Source organism: Magallana gigas, chromosome 7 (assembly GCF_963853765.1).
Source record: "Magallana gigas chromosome 7, xbMagGiga1.1, whole genome shotgun sequence".
In the NCBI taxonomy this organism is placed as follows: domain Eukaryota; kingdom Metazoa; phylum Mollusca; class Bivalvia; order Ostreida; family Ostreidae; genus Magallana; species Magallana gigas.
This window is the reverse complement of record NC_088859.1, coordinates 13925996-13951955: the sequence shown is the minus strand read 5'-3', so window position 1 is coordinate 13951955 and position 25960 is coordinate 13925996. Positions and strand designations below refer to the sequence as shown.

General features: G+C 34.3%; 4 protein-coding genes across 22 annotated transcripts in view; 2 read left to right on the top strand and 2 right to left on the bottom strand.

The window, feature by feature from the left end:
- The window catches only part of LOC105329458 (receptor-type tyrosine-protein phosphatase S), a 78703-nt gene extending 71766 nt beyond the window's left edge, over nt 1–6937 (top strand). For all 19 annotated transcript variants that reach the window (XM_066065968.1, XM_066065967.1, XM_066065976.1 and 16 more), the window contains 13 exons: nt 30–148; nt 342–640; nt 1001–1099; nt 1318–1437; nt 1689–1843; nt 2108–2393; nt 2635–2728; nt 2829–2905; nt 3153–3287; nt 3504–3629; nt 3785–3939; nt 4187–4322; nt 4459–6937. In XM_066065968.1, the coding sequence (XP_065922040.1) occupies nt 30–148; nt 342–640; nt 1001–1099; nt 1318–1437; nt 1689–1843; nt 2108–2393; nt 2635–2728; nt 2829–2905; nt 3153–3287; nt 3504–3629; nt 3785–3939; nt 4187–4322; nt 4459–4527 (1870 nt within the window). In that variant the 3' untranslated portion in view covers nt 4528–6937. The remainder of the gene's footprint in view (nt 1–29; nt 149–341; nt 641–1000; nt 1100–1317; nt 1438–1688; nt 1844–2107; nt 2394–2634; nt 2729–2828; nt 2906–3152; nt 3288–3503; nt 3630–3784; nt 3940–4186; nt 4323–4458) is intronic.
- A 1227-nt stretch (nt 6938–8164) lies between these two features.
- LOC105329457 (adenine DNA glycosylase) lies at nt 8165–16188 on the bottom strand. The gene is made up of 15 exons (XM_011430713.4): nt 16083–16188; nt 15727–15873; nt 15111–15184; nt 14871–14912; nt 14590–14661; nt 14217–14330; nt 13645–13742; nt 13293–13437; nt 12740–12815; nt 11088–11139; nt 10750–10883; nt 9838–9983; nt 9381–9539; nt 8600–8632; nt 8165–8466 (listed from the first exon to the last, which is right to left on the bottom strand). Exons 1-15 carry the CDS (start codon nt 16132–16134, stop codon nt 8401–8403), a joined length of 1410 nt encoding a protein of 469 aa, XP_011429015.3. The 5' UTR covers nt 16135–16188; the 3' UTR covers nt 8165–8400.
- A 548-nt stretch (nt 16189–16736) lies between these two features.
- On the bottom strand, nt 16737–23404 carry LOC105329456 (uncharacterized). The gene is made up of 12 exons (XM_011430712.4): nt 23343–23404; nt 21495–21604; nt 20878–20952; nt 20303–20385; nt 20009–20070; nt 19773–19870; nt 19414–19524; nt 19072–19191; nt 18557–18819; nt 18126–18317; nt 17638–17800; nt 16737–17343 (listed from the first exon to the last, which is right to left on the bottom strand). Exons 1-12 carry the CDS (start codon nt 23344–23346, stop codon nt 17278–17280), a joined length of 1347 nt encoding a protein of 448 aa, XP_011429014.3. The 5' UTR covers nt 23347–23404; the 3' UTR covers nt 16737–17277.
- A 349-nt stretch (nt 23405–23753) lies between these two features.
- LOC105329455 (elongator complex protein 6) lies at nt 23754–24935 on the top strand. Its single transcript, XM_011430711.4, has 2 exons — nt 23754–24454; nt 24770–24935. Exons 1-2 carry the CDS (start codon nt 23798–23800, stop codon nt 24887–24889), a joined length of 777 nt encoding a protein of 258 aa, XP_011429013.3. The 5' UTR covers nt 23754–23797; the 3' UTR covers nt 24890–24935.
- Nucleotides 24936–25960: the final 1025 nt, after the last annotated feature.

Here is a 25960-nt window from a genome sequence, read left to right as displayed (position 1 = left end):
TATTACCAATTCCAATGCTTCTGTTGTAGGAGGAAATCTAACCGAAAATCAAAAAGCCCCGAACCTTACACAGGTAAAGTGATCGTGGACGTCCCCTCTCACCCGTGTGACCCCGTAGAACTGCGTCGCCAACATTACCAGACTCCAGGTACGCACCTGTTTCAATGGTTTTTTGTTTATGTGCAAATGAGTGTAATAACATGAAAGGAAATTTTAAAGCATATGGATGTGGTTTATATCTCAGAGCTAAAAGAAATAAAAGAAAACAACAGCATGGCTTGCTGATGTTGAAAATGTTTGAATATTAACTTTGGTCGCTCAGTGTCTTGTTTGCGTTACAGGCATGATAAGTCATCCTCCAATTCCAATCCATATGCTCCAGGAACACATAGACAATCTAAAAGCCAATGATAATCTCAAGTTCTCTCAAGAATACGAATCCATTGAACCAGGGCAGCAGTTTACATGGGACCAATCCAACTACGAAATTAACAAACCCAAAAACCGCTATGCTAACGTCATCGCCTATGATCACTCTCGCGTCATTCTGCAGCCGGAGAATGGTATTCCAGGCAGTGATTACATTAATGCTAATTACATGGACGGCTACAGGAAACAGAATGCTTATATTGCTACACAGGTGAGGCCATTTTTCATTGACAGATACTGGTGCATGTTCAAAGAAAAATATTTTTTAATACTGCTGTGATTGAGGATTGGGATTTATTATTTATAGCTTGTTGTTCTGTTTACAATCATATCCTAACTTTTGAATTAAAGTGTAGATATATGTTCATACTGTAGACTTCATACCATACTTGGAGATAATGTCAAGTTTAAAAGTCTAGATCAATTATCAATTAAGTTCAAAACTATATTGATCATTCATTATGCTTTTGTGTGTAGTTTTTATTCACTACTCTGTGAATTAAGTACATGTATATTCTTTGTTGTGTAAATAATTTGCATAGTTTTGATAAGATTTGTGCTTGTATTGTAGGGTCCCCTCCCAGAGACATTTGGAGATTTCTGGAGGATGGTTTGGGAACAGAGGACTGGCACTATTGTTATGATGACCCGCCTAGAAGAAAGGTCAAGGGTAAGAAGATGTATTTGTTAGATAATACCATTATTTACCAGTAAATTGCTCATTACTCTGTAGAAATGTGTATTTCTTCAAATCCTGCTATGTTCTCTCATTATTTATCCCATCTTGTTACCATGGATGTGAAATTCAAACGTTTTCTGTTATAATACTGTAAGTAGTTTACGGTAATAATGAAAGTAAGAGTTGACCTTGAGTTGTTTTTGTTGCAGATTAAGTGTGACCAGTACTGGCCCCACAGAGGTGCGGAGACGTACGGTGTGATGCAGGTTCTCCTGGTAGACGTGACGGAGCTCTCCACATACACCATCAGGACCTTCCACATATCCAGGGTAGGGGGCAGCACTGATTTATAGTTCCTATGATGGAAATAACATTGAGAACGTTTATTACTATGAAAAATTATTTCATCACTTGCCATCAAGTTCACTTTTTCAAAAGTAAAAATTTTGAAACAATTTTGAGAATGCAAATAATCATGTGGTAATTTTTTATGCAAATACATGTACAAAATCTAGAAGTGAATAGAAAAGTATACACATTTTTCAGTTTAATACTGAAGTTTTTATGAAAATATTTTTAGTATGGATATCCAGAGAAGCGTGAAGTGCGACAATTCCAGTTCACTGCCTGGCCAGACCACGGAGTCCCCGACCACCCCACCCCCCTCCTGATGTTCATGAGGAGGGTCAAGGCCAGTAACCCATCTGATGCCGGACCACTAATCGTTCACTGCAGGTTAGCACATTTTCTAGGGTTTTGTTGGAAAGGATTTTCTAGAGTGGAAATACTGTACTTCAAAAATTTGTATACGATGAAGCATCTGGGAAAAGTTCTTACAATTGACTAGTCTTTTCTCTTTAATTTTTTTCATATTCTCTATGACATGATGAATAGTGTGGAAATAATTTTTCTTATATTAGTTATTATTTGTTCATGGATATGATAATAGTTGTATGGTAATAGAATGTTCTAAAGGTAGAACAATTTGAAACATTACAGTGCTGGGGTTGGCCGAACAGGTGCTTTTATCGTCATTGATGCCATGCTGGAACGCATTAAACACGAAAAGACTGTGGACATTTACGGTCATGTGACCTGTTTACGAGCTCAACGTAACTACATGGTACAGACGGAGGACCAATACATCTTCATTCACGACGCGCTCCTAGAGGCCGTGACCTGCGGGAACACGGAGGTTCCTGCTCGCAACCTGTCCGTACACATCCAGAAACTAATGCAGCCAGAGCCGGGAGAGACGGTCACTGGAATGGAGTTAGAGTTTAAGGCGAGTCCCTACATTACCCTGCTCCTATTGATCATATCGACTCTTTGCCTTTATCTTCAAATTTCTAAGCTGTGAATAGATTCTGTTATTCAAACAAGCTTTGAGAAAGTTTTGTTATTCAAACAAGTTGTGTAAATGTTTTGTTATTCAAACAAGCTATGGATACATGCTATGGAAATGAAATCTTGTTACTGGTTGATTATATATTTGGTACGTCATTTCTTTCTCTCTATTTTTGCAGAGATTAGCAAATATGAAGGCCAGCCCCAATCGCTTTGTTAGTGCAAATCTTCCTGTTAACAAATTCAAGAACCGACTGGTTAATATTTTACCATGTAAGTATTACTGCAGATCTCTCTTTTTAGTTTGTATGTTTCTTTAGTTAACAATACATGTTAAACGGTTAAACTGTAAAAAACAAATTTCTACTTCCAGTTGAATCCACACGAGTAGCATTACAGCCCATCCGAGGTGTAGATGGTTCAGATTATATCAATGCAAGCTTCATAGATGTAAGTCTACAATCTGTGTGTAACCATATCTTCAACACTGAAGTTGATTTTGACACAAATCTACCCTGTTATTAATACAAATGCTAGGAAATTTCAAAAATGAATTCATTATATGTAGATCAGTTCAGCATCTACACAGTAACACTGAGATCAGCATCTCAGAGAGGGAATAAAGATTTAACTTATCTTCTGAAAAATATGGTACATAACACTTCAACAATTACAATGTTTCCATTATTTTGTCCAGGGCTACAAATATCGCCAAGCCTACATTGCCACACAAGGCTGTTTAGCCGAGACCACCGAGGACTTCTGGAGAATGCTCTGGGAACACAACTCTACAATCATCGTCATGCTCACGAAACTTAGAGAAATGGGCAGGGTAGGTTTCCTCTTGGTCACGAGGCAGGACTTTTTGACAGTAGCTAAACAAACAACATAACCTTTTCTGGTAAAACAAAATTAATCTTGCAGACTTATACAAACTCAAAAGTACCGATCAAAGAAAGAAAGTTTTCTACTGATATTCTTCTGAAGTTCCCTGAAAGAGGGTGTAAATTGCTAACAGGCTGATGGGACATGTCTCTTTTTTTTTCAGGAGAAATGCCACCAGTACTGGCCCAGTGAGAGGTCTGCCCGCTATCAGTATTTTGTTGTAGATCCTATGGCAGAATACAACATGCCTCAGTACATTCTGAGAGAATTCAAAGTCACAGATGCAAGGGTGAGTCTCGTCAGTAAAAGTCACATCTAGGCGGACTTATTATCATGCTTTGTACTGCGTTTTGAAAATGTACACTTAATTTTATGTTGCATGGAATGGAGAGTTAAAGACTGCATGAGAGAAAGCATATATTTAACTTGGTTTTCTATTGATAGGATGGACAGTCCAGAACTATCCGACAGTTCCAGTTCACTGATTGGCCGGAGCAGGGTGTTCCCAAGTCCGGAGATGGCTTCATTGACTTCATTGGTCAAGTCCACAAAACCAAGGAACAGTTCGGCCAAGTGGGGCCAATCACTGTACACTGCAGGTAATTTGTCACCACTTAAATTGATAGAATCTAAATGCCAATAGCAAGGGCACATTGTTGACTTTCAAGATTGTAATCTTTGTTAATACCGGGTAATCTACTTGACTAGCAATTTTGGTTTGGAAAAAATTTCTGGTTGCAATCATGAATGACAGCAGTGGAAATCGCTTTGGTTCACTTACTTTGTATCTATACCAAATAATTTCTTCCTTGACAATCTAAATTGATGAAGTTGTGGTTATTTCAGTGCTGGAGTCGGGAGAACTGGTGTTTTCATCACGTTAAGTATCGTGCTGGAGAGAATGAGATACGAGGGAGTGGTGGACATGTTCCAAACCGTTAAAATGCTGCGAACGCAACGACCCGCCATGGTGCAAACCGAGGTATCTACACAAACTATTCAAATACTAATAGCTAGATATTTGGTGCTAATTTGATCAATCAGGTTAATTGCTATAGATTAATGTATTCATGACAAAAAGACAGGTATTCTTCATCTCCATTTTTCTTCCTTTCCAGGACCAATATCAGTTTTGTTATAGAGCTGCCTTTGAGTATTTGGGATCGTTTGACCACTATGCAACGTAGAGACAAAAAAACTAATCATAGCGTTGTGAACTTCTTCAAGCAAATTGGTTGTTCTTGGTGGACAAATACCGGACTTTGGCGAGGTGGCCAGACACTTGGGCACCTTGTCGGCTCTTTGTTTACATGTGCAATAACGTTTAGTTAGAGTAATCCCTACTTTCTGTGATGTCCTTGGAGTGTCGTGGCCAGTACAGAAAGGTCAAGGATATCACTAATCATGTTGACATCTGTGTTGCCAAAGAAGAACTGATTTTTGGTCTGCTTCTCTTGTGTATAGAGGAGAGGAGTCCAATCTGTGATTTTTTTTCTTTCGAAGTTTAGCCATGGTGCTTGTACGTATGTGTTAGTCATTCTGAACGCTATAGAAAACTGCTTCCATAGTATCTTAACAGAGATGTAATCAATGTGTCTTTGCTTTTAATAGCGAACAACAATCTCTGTACTTTCAAATAATGTCAAGGTAAAAATACACCCCAAACCTAAGGGATATCTGAACTGGACACATTATAATCTGTTGTGTTGCTATTTATCGCTGCAAATTTTCATGACTCGGGAATATGAAATAGATTGTGCTCAATGTTACACAAAATTCCAAAACAATCATCGCTTTGCAAAACATCTCATACATTTAGATAAATTTCCAGCTGTGAAATATACAAATATGAGAAAACCTTTTTTACAAAACTTTGAACGGACTTTATCTTTTATGTCCAGTGATTCATAAATGTTCAAAGAATATCTTGTACATGGAGGCCATGACAGATTTAGGTCATCAACAAAATCATATAGTTCTGTAATATAGAAAATAAGTATGCGTCGCTTTTACTGTATGTACAATTGACTTTCTTTGTTTGTATCTGTTTTGGACAGAGAAAAAGTGCTTTTTGATCAAGATGTCCCTAAACACAAACCATCTAAATGTGCACAGGCATAATATTGAACCTATGAAATTCATAGTTCTGGCATTTGTGTGTAGTTCCGTAGTGATATATATGTGCTATTTAAAAAATATATTTCTCAACTAAAGTTGAGACCTGATCTTGAACTACAGCAAAGAAAGAAGTCAATTCAATTTTGTGTTTTTGTTTTTTACAATAAAAAAGAGCTTCATACTATTTCACATTGTTAGTCGCTATATTGAAAGTTGTGTAAATAAACGTACACCCACCTAAGAATAGTATTGAATCATATTGTATAGATATATATACTTAATATTCATTTTACACGACATGGCATTATAATTAGACCAAGATCATCTCATGCATCATTATTATATATTATCCATTTGACATTTCTCATCTTCATCAAAAATGTTGACGTTTTGAGTGTTAAAGAGCTGTGATGAATTCTCTTTCAATAGGAATTGATCCTAAATTTTCAGGGATATGGTATTTTGGTATTACACATTATAATTGGATTATTGCTATAAAACTAGGATTAACTTGATTAATTAAAGTACATGGTAGATCACATATTGAATTGCCTGTATTTTGTTTTGAAAGAAAAATGTACACAAATTCACATGAAAAAGCTGAAGTTTTTCTTTCTCTTTGTTGTGTTTTTACATGTCAAATAACTGTTGCTTATTTAAGAGAATTCAGCATAGCGTTTGTTTGTTTGCATCATGTGTTAGTTGTCATGACAATGCAGAATTTATAGACTCCACATGACGTTTCCATTATGACAGCGCACGTTTAAATTTAACATCATCATGGGGTTTTTTTGTAAAGAGTAAAAAAATAAATATGAACTTTTTATGTGGCATTGTATATTCTAATGCTATCAAATAGTCTTCATTGTAAACTGACATTCATAGTTCATTCTCCATGGTTTATATCTGAAAGTGAGATGTATTTTACACATTATTAAAGAGAGCTGGAACCCGTTAGACTTGATACATCCTTCATGTAGATATAATGTCTCAGTGTATGTATGTCTGCTTGTTCTTACTTCCTGAAACTGTCAGCCAAGAATCTCATTCTGAATCCTTACAGCATCATACTAGACTTTGTATAAACAACTATTCCTTATACTATACACCAGTCATGTCTCTGTGCCGTTTGTTCCTTTTTTATTCATTTTCTTCTTTTTTGAAAAATTAATCCTATTTTTCACATTAACATGAAGATTGTAAAATCAATGTGAATTAAACAGCTTTAAGACAAAAAAATTTTCCCTCTTTTATTTTTCCTTTTCAATTAACTGGTGGTCCAGATATTGTAGGTAAACTGGTGACTGGCCACACTTGATTTTGTCTGATTTATTCTGAGCATTGTTGTCCTCTATCATGGACTATTTTAAGCATTGTTGTCCTATACAATATTTGCTGCTGAGATGTTGTGTTACTTTGATCTGATGTCAGAAGTATTCAATCATCAATAAAAACATGTAACTAACACTGTTACGTTCATTGCAGTCTTGTTGTTATTAAACTTTCAAGAGTGTCCAAGTACCGGTAATAATTGGCAACTTCTTGATGTTCATCAACCAGATCCTATTGTACACTCCTGCAAAATTTGGCTTAGTACCAGGATATATATGCAAGACTCCAAAGTATGATGGGCTGCATTAACATCTGATGGCCTGTCACACAAAAGTCCGATGCTGACTGAATAAGTTTGTTAAGTCACATGTTAAGGCGATATCATTGGTGACATCACTGCTATTTACATTTAAAATTAATTATCAAAATGGATGATGGAGAAAGAATGGTGAAAGTTAACAATAAAAGTTGGTGAAAATTAACAGTGATAGCAGGGGAAGGTTTTAACAGTGGAAAACTTCATGAGCAAAGAAAGAAAGTTCATGTTGTATTCAAATAAAATGTATGTTTTTTGTTGTTGTGCGAAAATATGCTGTGTTAATTAATGTGTAATGAATTAATAAATCAATGATGAACAAATCTTGGCAATCGAACCAGCTGGGGCTGTTTATAAAATATTTATCGTTTTATTTTCAATTCAATTTTAAAACCATTGGGCTTTGCCATATCACACCATAGAACTTTGGCTAATGCACATGGACCATCGTACTTAGCTTGTAAAGCCATCGTGGTTTGGCGCAGACTATTGGACTCTGGCAAGACCATCAGAATTTAGAGTCCCATCACACTTTGGAGTCCTACATGTGTATATGATCTAAATTTCAATTGAAAGGTACACATCTTAACAAATCTCTCATAAAATGGTCAGTGAATGAACTTCATAGTCTTTAATTCATTTGAAGAATGATATCCACCTTCATACCTTCTACATTTCATAGAAGACCATAAATGTAGCATTACTTTTATCTCGATCAGTATGATGTACATACATGTACATGTACAACCATAATGAGGAATAGATTAGGCTGGATGCTCATAATCATTTTATAGCATATGTTTCTACATTTGGATAGAGATGAGTTTTATGAATATTTTTTTACAAACATTATGGATTTTAAAATATAATCCTTGTGTTGAAAAAAACATGAAAGATGCAAGGGACCTCCACTGCCCCAAATATTGTTCATAATTTCAGCAATCTGGTGTTAAGGAATTTTTTTTACTTCCTTTGAATGAAAAGAAGTCAAAGTTAAGAATATATATTTTTTAATAAAAGTGTAAATTATACTGCTACTAATATTCAGTATGACAGTATTATACAAAATATAATGGTCATTCCCTTCTACGATGCAAAAGGGCTGACAATTGCACTAACGACTATTTCGATCTTTTACAAAGTGTGTCTGTACAATTGTACATGAATATTCCAGATTATTATGAAAATAGCACCTCTAGCACTTCACATGTATTTCAAGACCACATGTTACCTTTAAACACATATAAAGTACACAAGTCTGTAAAATCTGTATGTTGAATCTGAGGAATTATTCCTATTTCTTTTTGAAAAATGATGTTATAGACTTTTGGTTTTTACCAGGATCAGCAGTGCTTGTCTTCTGAAAAGTCAAGGTAAATCAAGTGTAAAAAGGAATATATAAAATCTTTTTGATTTTTAAAACATTCATTTTCATCAAGTTATATATAAAATTCATTGATGGGTTAAAATTAAATATTAAATCATTCTGGTACCTTTTTTCCATGACTTTCAAAAGCTTTAAAAACCTGAGAGAACAAAAATGAGGAAAATCAATAAACAAGACTTTAAAGATACCAACAACTAGAGAAACTAGACATCATTGAGAGGGTGACCATCTCAAAGGGCCCCACTCATATAATTGACATTAAGATTTAAAGGATTTCAGAGGATTTTGCTTTGACCTTTACATACGAGTTGGAAATTTTCCATTTGGCATAGAACTTTCAGCTCTCTGCACACCCCTTATCTACAGGCATTCTTTTGGTTTAATCGGATCAAGACTAAGCCAATCAAAAAAAAAATTTATGGTCCAAAACTGGATTTTAATGTGACCTGCTATGACCGTCATATTTGACCAAGAAACAAGTTTCAAGGTCACTACACACCCATAACCAAAAAGCATTGTTTAGTGGTATGTGAAAGATAAGCAAGATAGGCAAACAGGACCAAATATAAGCTCTGAACAAAGTTTTTTTGCATGGTCTGATTTGACCTTCACCTAGAAAGAATGTTCACGGTCACTGCCCATCCTTTACCCAAAGCCACTCTGTTGGTAAAGTTTGAACCAAGGGGAGAGAAAATATGCTCCAGACAAGTGATCTCGAATGGACAAACTGATCACTATAGATTGCATGCAGAGCTGGGCCCTAAGTAAAGTACACGTATTAATGAAAATCTAAACCAATAAACAATCATCAATAGTTAAGCTTTAGTCGAAAAGTAACAGTGAGACCATGGGATATGGAGTTCTCCCAGCTACAGAGACAGGTATACCTTTTTCATGGCGGTGGAAACAGCAGCCGAAGAGAACTCTTCCTTGGTCACCCATCGACTGTTTTCCGCGTGAACTTGTGAATCATCCACTTCCTCTTCGGGGACAATTACTGCTTGTACTATGTAGGTCTGGTGAATGTGGGAAAAGATGTGCTCAACCTGAAAACACAATCAAACCAAAGAGTACAGGGCATCAAACAGAAATAAAACTTTCATCAATTCATGTTGAGTAAATGTACAGTATTATTGTGTAGTGTAAAGCTCATTTAATCTTAATTTAATCTAAAAGAGGTCTACTGTATGCAAAAATACTGATATAATGTAATAATAATACATGTATAAACAAGGAGGAAGCCAAATCATGAATACAGCAAACTTTTGTAAAAAAAAAATAAATAAATTGCATACAGCATTCAAAAGCTGATTCCAGACAACTTGATATAAAGAGTGTACTCACATTGCCGACCATTGAGGATTGTGTGGAGGGGAGGAGGGTCAATCCACAGGACTTCTGGAGGATCTCCTGTATTGTGTGACCCACCGCCTCATCAGACTCATCCTCGACCTTCACAGAGGGGAATTCCCACAGACCCGCCAGTAATCCTAACAATGTAATAGCAAAACTGATTGTTTCATTTATTTTTTTAAAATTTTATTCTTAAATTTTTATAAGAAAATGATACCAGGTAACAATTTTTCTTCTTTTGTTCTACAAATGTTATCTTAGAGGACATCATTATTTTTTTTTCTTCAGTATTTACATATACATGTTAATGCATAATAAGAACTAATCATAATACTAGGTAAAGTTTGTACCCCTTTGTCAGCTGTTCCTCACTGACCTTTCTGAGCCCTCCAGGTAATACTGATCAGCCCCCACCCTTCACTGACCTTTCTGAGCCCTCTGTACCAGGTAATACTGATCAGCCCCCGCCCTTCACTGACCTTTCTGAGCTCTCTGTACCAGGTAATACTGATCAGCCTCACCCTTCACTGACCTTTCTGAGCCCTCTGTACCAGGTAATACTGATCGGCCTCACCCATCACTTACCTTTCTGAGCCCTCTGTACCAGGTAATACTGATCAGCCCCACCCATCACTGACCTTTCTGAGCCCTCTGTACCAGGTAATACTGATCGCCCCCACCCTTCACTGACCTTTCTGAGCCCTCTGTACCAGGTAATACTGATCAGCCCCACCCTTCACTGACCTTTCTGAGCCCTCTGTACCAGGTAATACTGATCAGCCCCACCCATCACTGACCTTTCTGAGCCCTCTGTACCAGGTAATACTGATCAGCCTCACCCTTCACTGACCTTTCTGAGCCCTCTGTACCAGGTAATACTGATCAGCCTCACCCTTCACTGACCTTTCTGAGCCCTCTGTACCAGGTAATACTGATCAGCTCCACTCTTCGTCCTCCTACAAAGCACACACACACTCGTCTTCTCTTCTCTGGCTGCCTTCTTACCAGCTTTTCTTGGATAATTCTGGACCCCTTCTCTGTTGCATTTAATAAACATTGTCATATGGCCAAATTAATTTCTTTCAATTTCCTTAAATTGCACTACAACTAGCTACTTCAGAGATTACAACAAATTGGAACTTTTATCAAATTATTTTATCAGGTTAATCCTCGATTATGATTGAGTCTGTAAATTTTTTAGCTTTTAGAAAATACATCATCACTACATCTTTTTTTCATACTTTTCATCCCAGGTCTCGTTTTCTGGTAAACACAGATCACATTTGTCAGCAGCTAAAAACAAAGACAATTTTAAAAGGATTTAAGGTAATGGTCCATACCCCACTAGATAAATAAAATGCGTACAGAATTTTTTCATATTTTTCAAACATGTATCTGAGGATATCTTCTCATCAAATTTTACCCTGTTGGGTGGTCCATCGGTATCATAAGAGCTAGGGTCGTTGCTAAAAATAGAACCGATTGCAGAAAATGGCGCTTTTTCATACATAGAGAATATAAGCCTAAGCCTGAAATTTGAATTTCACAAAATCATTTTTTGACTTATATCCTATGTAAAATAAAGGAATTATTATTTTAAATCAAAAATTTTTATGTTACACTTGCTTATTTATCCAAAAAAGATAAATCCGCATACAAATGAGATAAAATGAAATAAATTTTCAAAGAGAATTTAAGCTCTTATAATTTTATTTACGTACAGAATTCTCTAAAATTTTGATATTATTTAAACCTTAACGCCCTTAATCAACTGGAAATAAATTTACCCAAGGGACCGGCCTTTTCAGGATCACAATGGGCGTATTTGGGGTAAAAATCATTAAAATATATATTTTGAAAAAAAATCCGTAAAATTTAAATTGTGCATAGGTTTATTATTTCATCATTCTAAAAAAATATGTTAAAATTATTGTTAATTAGAAAACATGATTTAAACAAACTGTTGATTAATCTGTATTATTTAAACCGCAAAAGATTGTATCTTTGGATATCGGTAAGTATTATGGATCGAGATCGGTATTTAGAAATTGCAGTCACACGCGTGGATAATGCTAACTACCTGATATGCCTTTAAGACAGAACCTCTATTCAACCTTTTTTTAATGGTTTTAAAGACTGTTCTTAAAATGAAATAACTTTTCTTCAGCGCATGATTTTATTTCTAAAAACATTTTTTGTTGTTGAAAATATATCTATGCTCGTTGCTAAGCGAATATAGGATAAAGATGAAATAAGTCAAATTATTTCCCCTTGTGTATTTATCTCCCTTATTTATGCACTGGAATATATATAGATCTCGGTCAGGATTTTATTTTGGATGTTTATGGACTTTCAGGGATTAATGTTCAAAGAATTGGATTAAGTTCAGCCTTGTAATGAATTGATGTTTATGCAGGACAAAAGTAAGCGGTCTATATTTTCAAAACGAGTACTCAATCGACACAACCCAGTCAAATTTTCATTTCGCTGAGTAGACCTAATAGGCTAATTGATTGCAGTTTTCAGGATTTTTAATAGATTTGTTTTGAATTGATTTCTAGATCAGCTTGATTTTTTTGTTTTGAAACACATGTACACCGTAGCGTTAGGTTTCGATTAGATCGGGCACGGAAAAAACGTAATAACGCGTGAATTACGTCAGACGTTGTTTTGTGACGTATGGACAATTACCTTAAAACTCACCAAAGTTTAATAAATAAGCAAAAACATATTAAATTCATGAACCAAAGAACATCTAAAAATACTGTAACCCTAACAAACGATTTACTCCAGATAAAAAAAATAATTCAGATTGGAAATTTTATCCGATATGCCTACCTTTTTCATTTCTTGACATCAATGTTTACAATTTATTGGTTCAGTCGCCACTTACCACATTCTATATCTGCAATGATTGGTCCATTGTTGATTCCGAGCTTGTTGCCATTTCTGTGTTTGTTCTGGTCTACCTATAAAGGGGGGGCTATCATTGGAAAATGACGTCCTTTAATATTGGAATATTGTTTCCATAAACAACTTACAGTAACCAATACCTGGTATCAGTTTGGATCAAAATCCACTTGATTACTATACATCTCTTAGACTTTTGATCAAAATTGAGAAATCAAGCCCATTTTTTACAGGTTGTTAAAGAAACATGCTATCTTGAGGAAAGGACTGCACCAAGCCATAGCATTTTTATCCTATAACATTGTATTTACAAAACATGTTATCTATCTTCTTCAGCTTTGCGACAGTTAGTTTGGTTACTTAAACTTTCCTCTATTTTTTAGCAAAAATGTATACGCTGTACTGATACACACCATCATGAAATGGAAGAAACTTTTGAAATAGTGAACAACAGTGTGATATTATTGCATTCTCATATCCATCATTTTATCTACATTTCCTCCATTGTTACAAACCCTAAATATCTAAAGATTTACCATGGCTCTAGCTAGACACAGGTTCTGTACGGGACAGGAGATACAGCCGGGAGACTTGGGGGTACAAACTGTGGCCCCCAACTCCATCATTCCTTGATTAAAATCAGCAGGGTGGTCTGGGTCTACAATCTCATCAGCCAAACTCCTAAATCCCAAAAACCAATTACAATGGTACACTTTTTTGAGCCATTAAAGTTAAGTCCATGTAAATTTAATGATTTTACAAGTAATCTTACAATGAATTTTTTAATACAAATGCATGTTATCATTATTTCTGTATATCTCTGCCATTGTACCTTTACTATTGGTATATTATCCATTATATGATGGAGTGTTATTACTCATTTTTTACCACAGTTTGTTTTGGACTGGTTGACTTGTGGAATTAGCTCCAATGATCCTCATTCTGCACAGAACTCGAATCACATTACCGTCAACAATTCCTGTAGCCTACAAATGCACAGCAAGTTAGCAACACTTCACTATAGTTACTCAATAAGCAGTTTGAATGAAACAGTACATTTGTTTTGGACCTCGAGAACAAAAAACTAAGGCATTTGTGACCAAATTTACTGTGGAATCATCATAGTTTGTGGGGGACCAATGCTTGTGGCTTTCATGGATAACTCTTGCCCACGAATTTACATCCCCATGAATGTATACACACAAGCATTTGTTGAATACTTATTTAAATTATCACAAACTTGCTACCAACGAAATTACGTCCTAACAAACCAGGAAAATTTTGGCTACCCAAACATTGACCCCCACGAATAAAAATGACTCCACAGTACATGTTCTTCCGTACCATTTTTTTACATTAATATGGGTATACTTAAGACAAAAGAAGCTGTAAAATTATTGCAGTGTGACTATCTTACATGACTCCTTATGGTTACCCTTGGAGTACCCCTCCCCACTCACCTGGCCATAAGCTATGGAGGCTATCGCTCCTGCTGTGTACCTGCCAACCCCAGGTAAGTGTTTCAACAGACTCTCGGCTGTCATTGGCATCTTTCCTCCAAATTCTTTAACAACCTTAAGCATGTAAAGTATGTGTAAGGGACAATTAACATGAAAAACATGATAAGAGGTATTTGTTTAAGCATTCATCCACCAATTATTAAACTAAAGAGAAACAATTTTAAATGGAGGAATCATAATCATTTTGTTTTTCCATTGGACTAACTTAACAAGCAATACTAGCAACATGCCAAAATACCAACATATACTGCTTAATGATTATTAAAGGTTACTAGGTAACCAAACTGACTTCCTACAAACAATGACCTCTAACCTTTTGAGCTCCCTCCAGCAACCTCCTCCCTCTGCTGTAGTAACCCAGACCCGACCACATCTCATTCACCTCCTGAATGTAGTCAAACAACAGATCAACTCAATGCTACAGCAAATTCACAAATCATAAATTTTTTTAAGTATGACACCTTAATTTGAGAAAAAAGAAAATATAACATAGGAACACAAGAAATAATTGTGAATATTTGAGGACATGTACTTATTAAAGTCACTGAACTCAGTCAGCTGTTAGAGGATGTACAGTACTCTACTTTTACATACCTCCAGAGAAGCTTTTGCCAGGTCCTGTAAAGTTGGCCATTTCTACAAGAGTATTTAAATGCGAGGTTCTTAATCAAAATTGTCATTTAATTCTCACATAATGTAAAGCAACTTGCATACAATGCACAGGTACCCTAAGCACTATATGTCTCAAGCAATTCTTTTTTTTTTTTTGAAAGAAAATAAAAATCTGTCTATAGATACAACAAACTTTCATACATCATTAAGGGTACGACTTACCTTCATCCATCTTTTGTAGTACTCAATCACTGTTGCTACCTGTGTCTGCTGTAACATTATCTCAGAGACCCACACTGTGTAAGGAAGGGTTGGAATCAAGTATCAGACACAAAAAAGCCAACACAAATATTACAAATTCGCTGATTGCCGATAGAATTAGGTTACATAATTATATCATAATAATAAAATATATCTAGTGATTAATAACAAAAAGGATGATTTGATAAATGAATGATTCACTAGTTGATATAGTAATCTGAAATTAGTGTTAAGTAATTTAGTGTGTCATGCCTACTGTAACATGCTTATACATGCAATAGACTTAACATTCCGTCCTGTTACATCTGGTGCTGTCATGTCGATCATGAAATGCAAATATCATTTCAGAAGGAATTTTTTTTTTTTTGGGGGGGGGGGGGCGTCTGGGGCCAGATAGCTCAGTTTGTAGAGCATCTGACAATAGATTCTGGAGGCCCTGGTTCAAATCTCAGCTGGTACTTCATTATTTCTCCCATCCTATTACACACCAACTATTATTATTTTTATACGCCAACATCGACACTAGTAATCTAAAATAAAATATCAAACAGATCTATATGGAAAAATTTTAACTTACCTGCGTATGCTCTTTGATCGACATCTGGATTGCTCAAATGATTTCTCCATGGGAGATCCCTTTGGTTTTCTTGAAACCAAGTAACTAATTTCTGACGAAATTCCTTTTTCTCTTCGTTTTTAAAGCTATGGATGGACGATATTGGCTCTAAAAATCATATATGAACTTGATTAACACTGCAATGCTATATTAATAATGGTCTTTCTCCAAACCACTTAATAGTCTATTTTCAAGCAAGAAAATACCCAGTAACTGGTACAATTTAAATTCTAATGTTTCTAGGTTAAGCGAAAACTACAGAAGACTATTTCATATTCACATTTATATCGAGTTTTTCTAAAATTTGGCATTCATACCGTCAGTTTTGCCATCACCATTGTCTCTTTCCTTAAGTTTGCGCTTCACCATCTTACTGCAACCGTTGCCGTGTTATGCAACAACAGAGTAAATGCGGGATGGCGCCAAAATTTTAATCATTCTGTATTCCGATCCCGATCGCAGATAAACACCCCCCCTAATTTTTTATTTAAATCAGAGACATAACTACCTTGTATACATTTTAAATGTTGCTTGTGTTAAATTCAAAGTCTTTATAATAAGATTACTTTAAAGTCCTAAACAAATTACATTTTGTTTTATAATTGTTACATGTAAAAAAAGGAGTTTTAAAAGTACATGTATCTTTTTCTGCAACTTTGTTGAAATGTTCTTATAAACAAAAGAGTAAATATATGTGTAAGTAACTTATACCTTTATCAATAACTCATTGTGAAACAATGAATAATCTCAGGGAAAATCATATTGAAGTGTGGAGGGTTACCACATTCCAAATAAAATAATTGATAAGAAAATTCAAACAAATTTTTTTTTCTAATTTTAGATTAGATTATTCTTTATTCATACTAAATCTTCTTATTACTGTCTACCTTTGCCAAATCTGCCAATTCAAATACAACATATATATTAAAATATTTGCTCTCCAGAATCAAAATTAAAAAAACAAGCAAAATGAAAATGTTAAATACTTTAATGTGCATAATTCTACATCTACATTATCTAATGTATGTAACAATACATATCAAAACAACAGATAATTATGATTAACAAGTACAAGAAATATATGTACAGTATACCAGTACATGTTTTTAACCTGAACGTTTTCCAATCAACTACCAATATATAAAGTTACAGAAAATACATGTACATAAAGCAATACTGATTCTTTCATAGATATCTAAAATGTGTCTAAAATATTTTTAAAAACTCAAATAACAAATTTGGAACATACATGTACAATGCAAAGAGATTACATAACAGTAGTACTGATAAGGCAAACACTTTCCCTTATGATTGCATATTTTGTACACAGAAAAATCAAAGCCCTGCAGTTTGTTTTGGAAGCACTCACAGGTGTTTTAGATAAAACTTTCATTGGCTGAATTAGAGACATCCATCCAGATTTATTTATTAAAAGTTCACTTGATGAGCACAGATTTCAAAGTTGACTTGATGAGAATTGATTCCATTGTCCACTGTAGGCAAACTCCAAGGTCACTCAGTGAAGGCCTCTCTTATCTGGTTCCACCCTAAGCCTATTTTAGTGTGATATTTGTCCACCTGAATAACAATACATAAATGTATATTTCTATCCATACACATATTCTTTAGAATAACATTTTTTTAAAAAGTTCCTTTAATTGAAGGATTCTTCCAAAAATTGTTTTTTATATCTTGTAGTTTGGTATATGCATATGTAACATTTGAGTAAAGATTATGGTTTGAGAAACATTATGGTAAAGACCTAGTAAGTTGTCAGAACTTGTGTCCAAACCATTTGTATATGTATTTTATATATATGTATACAATAAAATATGTTCAAATCAAAACATTTGAGCATTTCTATGAACTTACCACTGCCACTATTTCAGAGTAAATTCCCATAATGCACTTGACTTTTTCCTCATGAGCCCGCTGCTGTTCCTGTAATCCTGCCACAAGTTCCCATTTCTGCTCCTCTAATGCCCGCAGGCCTTTCTCTTTGCTGCTGAATTGCTGCATCATCATGGATAACTGCCTGCAAAAGAAATAAACTCAGATCATAAACAAGATGATTAAATCTTTCTTTCAGGATATCTACAAGTTCAATGTAATAAACTTACCAATATGGCTATTAAATTGTTTTAAAAATCAACATGTTTTATGTTGGTAATCTTATTCTTTTCTATGAAACAAGTACTTTTATCAAGGGTGATCTTTTAAGGGATAATTCAATTGTCCCCAAAAAGTATATACTTAGAATGACATATTTCACCCCAAACACATTTCCCCCAAAGTTTGAGAAACATTTTTTCCCACAGAACATATGTTCTGTATATTCTTCTTTAAGGTTGTTCACTTACTCTTGCAACTGGTTTATGGTCTCCTTCATCCCCTTCTCTTTGTTCTGCTGCTGTAGTGAGAGCTTGTACAGTTTCTCCTGTCTATTTGAAACGTTTTCTTCAACCATCTCAATCTTCTTCCTTAAATCCTTCAGGAGGTCTTTATTATCTGCCAACTTCTCCCGAAAGGCAGTTATCTCATTCGCTTTTGCTCTAAAATATTTATGAATATCATTAATCCCAGCAGAAAAAACACCAATCCCAAAAAGTTGAAATTAAGGTGCAGTATTAGAAGGGTTCATTTTAATTGAAAAACTACCTATTTTCTTTCCTGCATTTTCAATTAAATGTGAAATAATCCAGCAATACAGTAATTTTTAATTAGGATGTATCAATTCTCATAATAGAATATGGAAACACAGATACATGAGTTTAAGCTCCCAATAACTTACTCAGCAGCATCCATGTCCACTTTGATGCCATGCAACAGTTTGATGGCTTTCTCGCTGTTTGTGATGGAAACTTTGAACTTCTCCACCTGCTGCCGCTTGTTATCCAGCTGCTGCCGCTTCCTCTCCAGACTCCCGTGTAGCTCCATCAGGTGCTGCTTCATCGACTCCTGTTCTTCTCTCACCTTCTCGGGTGACTGAACAATTTTATGACTCAGCTTTTGTCCTTTCTCTTCTGCTTGAGTGATGGCAAGTTTGATCTTATCCTGTCAGTATAAATGTCCATGTGCAAACAAACAATCTCAAATTAAGTGATTCCAGGTCATCTACATGTTTAGGAAATTAGGAGATAATATACAAAGGTGTAATGCCTGCAGTTCAATCCTTTTCTATGTACCGGTATATATACTTGAATAAAATACTTATTTGAAAATCATATTTAAGTACCACAAGTTTGACTATAAAATTCATTTCTTTATGCATGTACGTTCAAAGACTTCAGCGTGGAATTGTCTCACCTTGTGTTCGACCTTTTCTGCTAGTCTGGCCTTGACCTCCGTTGCAGCTCTCTGCTTTTCGGCCTGCTGTTTGAGACGTTCTTGGAGTTTTTCATTTAAGACATCCAACTGTTCTTGGACCTGTGAGAAAGAAAATTTCAGAATTCAAACAAAATTCAATTGCTAACCTTTTGCACACTTCATAACTTTCATCAATGAACTGTAAATAATTTTATTCCAAACATTTACAACTTTCTGATTTCAGCTTTTTATTTTTTTTGTCATGAATACAGAACTTATAGTGCTATTCATTTACTCATTTGAACAAAAAACCTTTACTTGAGTAGAAACTACATTATTAACCTTGGCAATTTCTGGATCATGCTTTGGTTTTTCAGCCTTCAATTCTTTGATTTTTGCCTTAACTTGATCTCGTCTATCAATCAGGTGATCAAATTGATCTCGAAATCTGTTCTAGGAAAATAAAGTAAAAAAAAAGGTAGAGCATTCAAAATCATATATATACTGTATACAATCAAATATTTTACTTGCACATAAATGTTTACATTATTACAGTATATTAAATTTATAATATTAAAGTTTAATAGGATCAATACAATTAAAGAGAGAGAGAAAGAAAGAGAGGGGGAGAGATTTGATTATACTGGTAATATTAAAACACTTTCACAGGCTCTTTTTGTTTTTGTCATGTTTTAACTTACATTCTCATCTTTTAAATCCTGGTAAATCTGAATTCTGCCTTGTTGAAATTTGATAAAATTAATGACACCACACATGATCTTCAGTACTCTGCTAGCAGCTGAAAAATAAGATACATGTATTGCAAGTTTATTTATACATGTTAATCTAAAACTGAAATCAAAGCACATATTTCTCAAATGCAAGATGCCATTTAGGTTCAGCAAATAATAATAATTGTTTGACTTCATAGACTCACATGGTTCCTTGACATCTTTAACAGAAAAATCAGGAATTCCACAAGATGATAAAATTCTTTTTCTGAAAAAGAATTCAAAAGTTAATGTCTACCGGTAATATTTGTCATTGCTTAAAAATTGAGTTGATTTTTTTTTTCATATAGTTAATCAATTTGTTATGTTTGGAGAGCTTTTTGAAATTTCACACTCATATCTCATCACTGAATTATGCAGAGACTTGTGAAGATTGTTTTCTATGTTTAAAATAGCTTACTTTATCAAAATTAAAAAGTGATTTATGAATGTATACATACAGAGAAAGAGAAAGGATCACAATCTCAGTGGCCTCGTCATACAGCTCAGGGAAGTCCATCTCATCTGAGACATACAGAGTTTGCTAAAATTATAAGCATGACACAAGTTCAAATATGAGTTATTACAGCTCTGACTTAAGTTCAATCATCATTGCAAGCCACAATGACACGCTAATTCCTTTATTTGATGCATCCCAAGGGTTTGTCAGAAGTAGAATAGACACTAAACCATGGTTTATCACAATGATGTTATAAGTCTTGCTTATTGTAAATTGGCTTTATATTAAAAAAATTTCATTCAAATTTCCTACAGACTGAATAGGTAGCTGTACATTTTTAATTTATTTTATACATGTATAATACTGTGGAATCATCAATGTTCATGGGGGATCAACGAATTTACATCCCATCGAACGAATATACAAGCATTAGATTAGTACTTTATCAAAATTGTCCTGATTACCCAACCAACAAAATTACATATCCACAAACCAGGAAAATTTTGGCGTCCCATGAATAAAAATGATTCCACAGTATTACATGTATACCTATTCTGTAATAAAACTCAGCTGTACCTGTAGTATGTTTTCAAAGGGGACTCCTAATAAAATCTCAACTAGTCTCGAATAAATCTTCTGCCATCTCTGGCTCTGTAATAAAGTAGAATATAAAATACAAAAACTGTAAATGTAGACCACATGTTGTTTGTCACTTGAATCCAAAATGACAGAAATGTGTAAAGTATCACTTCTTCTATGTCACATTTCTCAAAGATATGATATGTAAGTTAAATTTTCTGTTTGCTGGTGAATATCATGCAGATTGTCAAATGGGGAATAACTGTACATTATCTGTATACTGTAATTTCTGTACATGTATTTACAGACAGTATATCAAAATGTTATATCCAGTGTTCAATCACTGCAGCATTCAGAGCTGAAATCTGGTCACAAGTCAACACGAGATAGAATAAAAACTTTTAATTATTTCATGAGCGATGTCCACCACCTATTGATCGAGTCAAATGTGATAAATTGAAATAGTAATACTAAGGACATGTAAAAAAGACAAACTCAGTACATGTAATGAAGTTCCTTGAAAAACAGACATGTTCAAATCACATTACATGTACCTATAGAGTTACCTACCTCACGACTATACTTGTAGCATAATATATAGTAATTCTACTTACTGTTGGCTGTTTGAAGTCCTTCTCCTCTAGCCCAGGTAAATCAATGATCATATTCAGATCCTGAACAAGCTGACTGGGTGTGAACATAGGAAAGGAGTACGGTGTTTTATCTTATGGGAAAAAAAATGAGAAAAAGCATGAAATTCTTGTTCATTTGTCATTTTGTGAGACCAACTTATTTGACACTGTGAGTACAAGGGTATTACTGGTACTTTGTTTAAAGTTTTTATCATTCCAAAGTCAAATTTGAATATGTGCAAATTTGTGTTTACATACAGTGACATAGACCAATCAACAAAGTAAAGGTATTTGGGGCAAAACTAACTGCATGTTTTAGACTTCTGTACATCCAAGAATAAGGTCTGTCTCAAGTTAGCCATTTCCATCACATTTTTATGATTTTAACAGATATACACATACTTGTCAAAGAAGTACAATTGAAATCGATGAAAGGGAAAAAAAATCAAGATTTCATCATTGTCATGTCATCTTTTTATACCCAAAGAAATTCAGAGGAACTTAAACAAATTTCTTGCAGACTACTGAGATTTGTAATGAGAAAATCTAAAATAGTCCTAATTTCTTGCCATATATGTTAAACAGGCCTCTGAATTTCTATCAATAAGCCGTTAAATGTTTGAGAACAGAGAGATATATACCAGGTGAATTTATAGCGAGCGCGCGCCGGCGAGAACCAGTGTGTGCCGCAAAAAGAACGAGCTAAACCTACATTTCATCAAACAAAATTTTTTGTCTACGTCCCATAATGCTCTATAATGTTTTCACCTGTGGTACTATGCCAAAAATGGCCGATTTTTAACTCGTAATTTAAGGTGTCTTAAGGTTTGAAGACCGCATATGCTTTGGCGAGACTCAAGAGATTTGTTAGTTGCTTCTATACCTTCGTATTGAGTCGAGATACGTAAACAAAGACGAACAAAGTTATGGATGACGTCACAATGCTCTCGCGCTATATTTCCCGCGATAAATTTAGAGGTGGATCAAACATCTGTTATGCGTGTACTAGCTATTTCAGTATAGACTGCGATACCTGTCTCATTGATATATGATTTGTTTTTTTTTTAATATAGAGATTACTTAAATAAATATATACTAGCAAGAGCCATACTTTACTGTCATATCGATTCATTTTTTTAGCTAAATGTGCATGCATTTACAGTAGGCAGGTAAGTATATGAGTATATCAGCAGGGAGGAAATAAACAATAGGATATTTTGAACTAAATAAAAAGGAATAAAGAGAAAAAATAAACAGTTAAAAAATTTATATAGATATTGCATGTAGTCAAACCATAAAATTTAAAAGTGGGAAATTACACACCTACAAACAGGAACTGTACACACACTCTCTCTCTCTATCTCTCTAGGGGTAGGGGATTGCGCTGTATGTATCATGACCATTAGAATTAGTACATTTGCCCCGGCATATTTATTGTAGAGAAATAATCTCTCAAAAATTCTTTGACGTTCGTTGATACCTAAATAACACTATAGGTTGACAATGATGCAAGATATGTGCAATTCTTGCTGCGCTTGCCAGAACGGTAGCACCGTAAAACATATTATATAGATAGGGTATATACCTCTCTGTTCCCAAACGTTTAACAGCTTATTGATAGAAATTCACAGGCCTGTGGCTTAAACTTAACGATCGATAAACAAGGTAAAGACCAACGCCAACATGGTCCATAGGATTACAGATGTTTTGAGAAACAACGGATACTTCTTCTATGAAACCAATGAAAATAACTTTTATGATGACCAAAGAAAGAAAAGTTTAGACTTCAGGTCGTCAAACTAAAGGGAATTTCATCCTATTAACTCTTACCCATTTTCCCTGTTTCAAAATACGCGGTACGTGGATTTAAAATTAATTTTTCACAAAACGAAAAAAAATGTGGAAGACCTTTTTTTATAAACTTTTTCATATAAATGCATTAATAAAATAAATCTAGCGATTTTTTTTAAATGACATGAGTTAAAATGCTTGCATTATTTTGTATTTAAAATATTAATTATTTGCGTTTTTATTTTTTTAAATCAGAAAGGTTTGGCTATTTGCCACAAATGCCATAAATGAGTCTAAAATTATCATAACTTGCTTTGTTAGGAAAACGACAAAATTTCTTTTTCAGATGACTATTTGTGCTATTTTAATGTTATTTATAAGATTAAATATTGCTTTATGTGCCTTGATATACATTATATATATATTTTTAACAACATGTATACACTATTTTATTTCGATCGGGTTCGTTTATCAATGAAAGTGAAAGTAGAAGCATGGAAGACGTGAATAACGTGTTGGATATCGCAAAAGACGACAATCTTTACGGTGAAGTCATCACTTTAGCGGACTCTACTGCCGACGGAACGTTTCTAATACATCATTTTCTGTCGTTCTTTCTAGGCAATAATCGCCCAGTATGTTTTGTGTCGCTGTCGCAGTCATTTGGTCACCACAAATCAGTGTGTCAGAAACTTGGCGTTAGCTTAACTCAGAAAATTGAATCGTCACATCTGAACTTTTTCGATGGTCTCAAAGTGTTTGGAAACAGGTTTCTTGATACTCAACCTGAGAATGTTGACATTTCAAATACCACTTCTTTGCAAGGATTTTATAAGGCCATTAAAACTAACTACGAAGATCTTCAAGACAAGAATAAGGCACCGCCAGTTGTCATCGTTGACAGCTTGAACGTTTTGCTTAACATTGGGTACCAAGTTAAAGAAATTAGTGCTTTTGTACAATATCTTTGTCACCTTATCTCTGGGCCAGGTTGTGATGCAAGAGGGACGCTTATTACATTTTTGAGCATTGGGGAGAATGGTTTGGATGAAGAGACAAGCTTACTTTGGAGAAGTGTTGTACATATGAGCAATATGGATGTTCTTGTGTCTGGTTTAGAAAGTGGCTACTGCAAAGATGTTCATGGAAAGGTGACGAATCTTTTGTCTTTTCTATGGTGAATCATTTTAAACAAACCAAATAATGCACTACACTTTTATACATATTGTGATATATGTTCAAAATAGCACATTGTTTGTAAAAACTCTTTGACTGTATTTTATCATTTTACTCTACACTTCTCTAGCAATGAAAGCTGGACCCTACTTACAGATAGTATATCTTCCCACAAAATATCAAGGAGTTAATAAATGCATTTGTATTGATATACCTCTTGCAGTTTGGTAGGTTTTTTACACAAATTCTCTGATCATATGTCTTTATTTTTTAATTTTTCTTTTTTTCAGATTGAAGTAAAAAGAAGAAATCTTTTGAAAAAGAATTCTCAAAAGACAATGCAATTCAAAGTAAATGATAAATCCGTCAATTTTTTTGCCTCAGGAATGTCAAGAGCTGTGCTCGGATAAAATGGAAAATGAATAGATTAAAAATAAAATGAAATGTAATAATGCATTTTATATTTTCTTTACTTATATTCTTTGACCAATTTAACTCCTTTTTACACCTTTCTACCCATTTACTTTTACCATTACAAATGTTGAGGTTCTTATTTTCTCCCTCATTTTACTCCTTATAAAATAATTATTTTCTTTATTAATTTATTGAAAATAAGATGAAAACAGATTTTAGAATTGGTGTGTTTGTTTCAAATCACATTTATTTCCATTAATTCAACATGCTTGTATAATAAAGATTTTAAGAATACAAAAAAAACCAAACTACTCCATATTAATTTGTCACCAAATGAAATAGTTTCTGATGCACAGAATGAATTCCAGCGCGTTAGATCCTACAAAGAACAAATCCACATTCATTATCTTCATTGGTCTATTTAAGGAGGCTAGATGGTCAACAAAATACTAGTAACCATCAGATCAACCTTAAATGTTTGAAAATGGTTTGTTTAATATCTAAAACTATGATTAAGTAAAGAAAAGTTCCATATACATGTATGTTCACTAAATGTTTTCCTTCATCTGTATACGGAGACCTTTTATTGTTTTAACTGTACAAACTTCTTCTGGTGGAATCAATGGTCCAATATATATACATGTATATATATATATATATATATATGATGCCATCGCTAGTTTGTATTCTGAAACCTTCTCACTTGTATGTCAAAACAATGTTCATACCAATTGGTTTCTGTTTTCAAAGGGAGACAATGCGTCATTGATTCTCTCTATTCTATTGAAATAGTATATGCGGTAGAGATTAAATGTGATCAAATGTGATGAATTTGATACAGCAAAACTTTCATCAAGGTACCTTAAATAAAAATTCAGAATAGGAAATGAAGAGTAAAGTAATTATGCAGGCTTGTAACATCGTTTTTGAAAGTCGGGACCAGACTCATCCAAAAAAGAAAAAAGAAAAAAAGGAACTTTCCAATATCATGAAAATCCTAATCCGGGGCTGCTGCGTGCCTGTTTTAGAAATCAGTATTGATATCTTCAATATCATTAACTTCAATA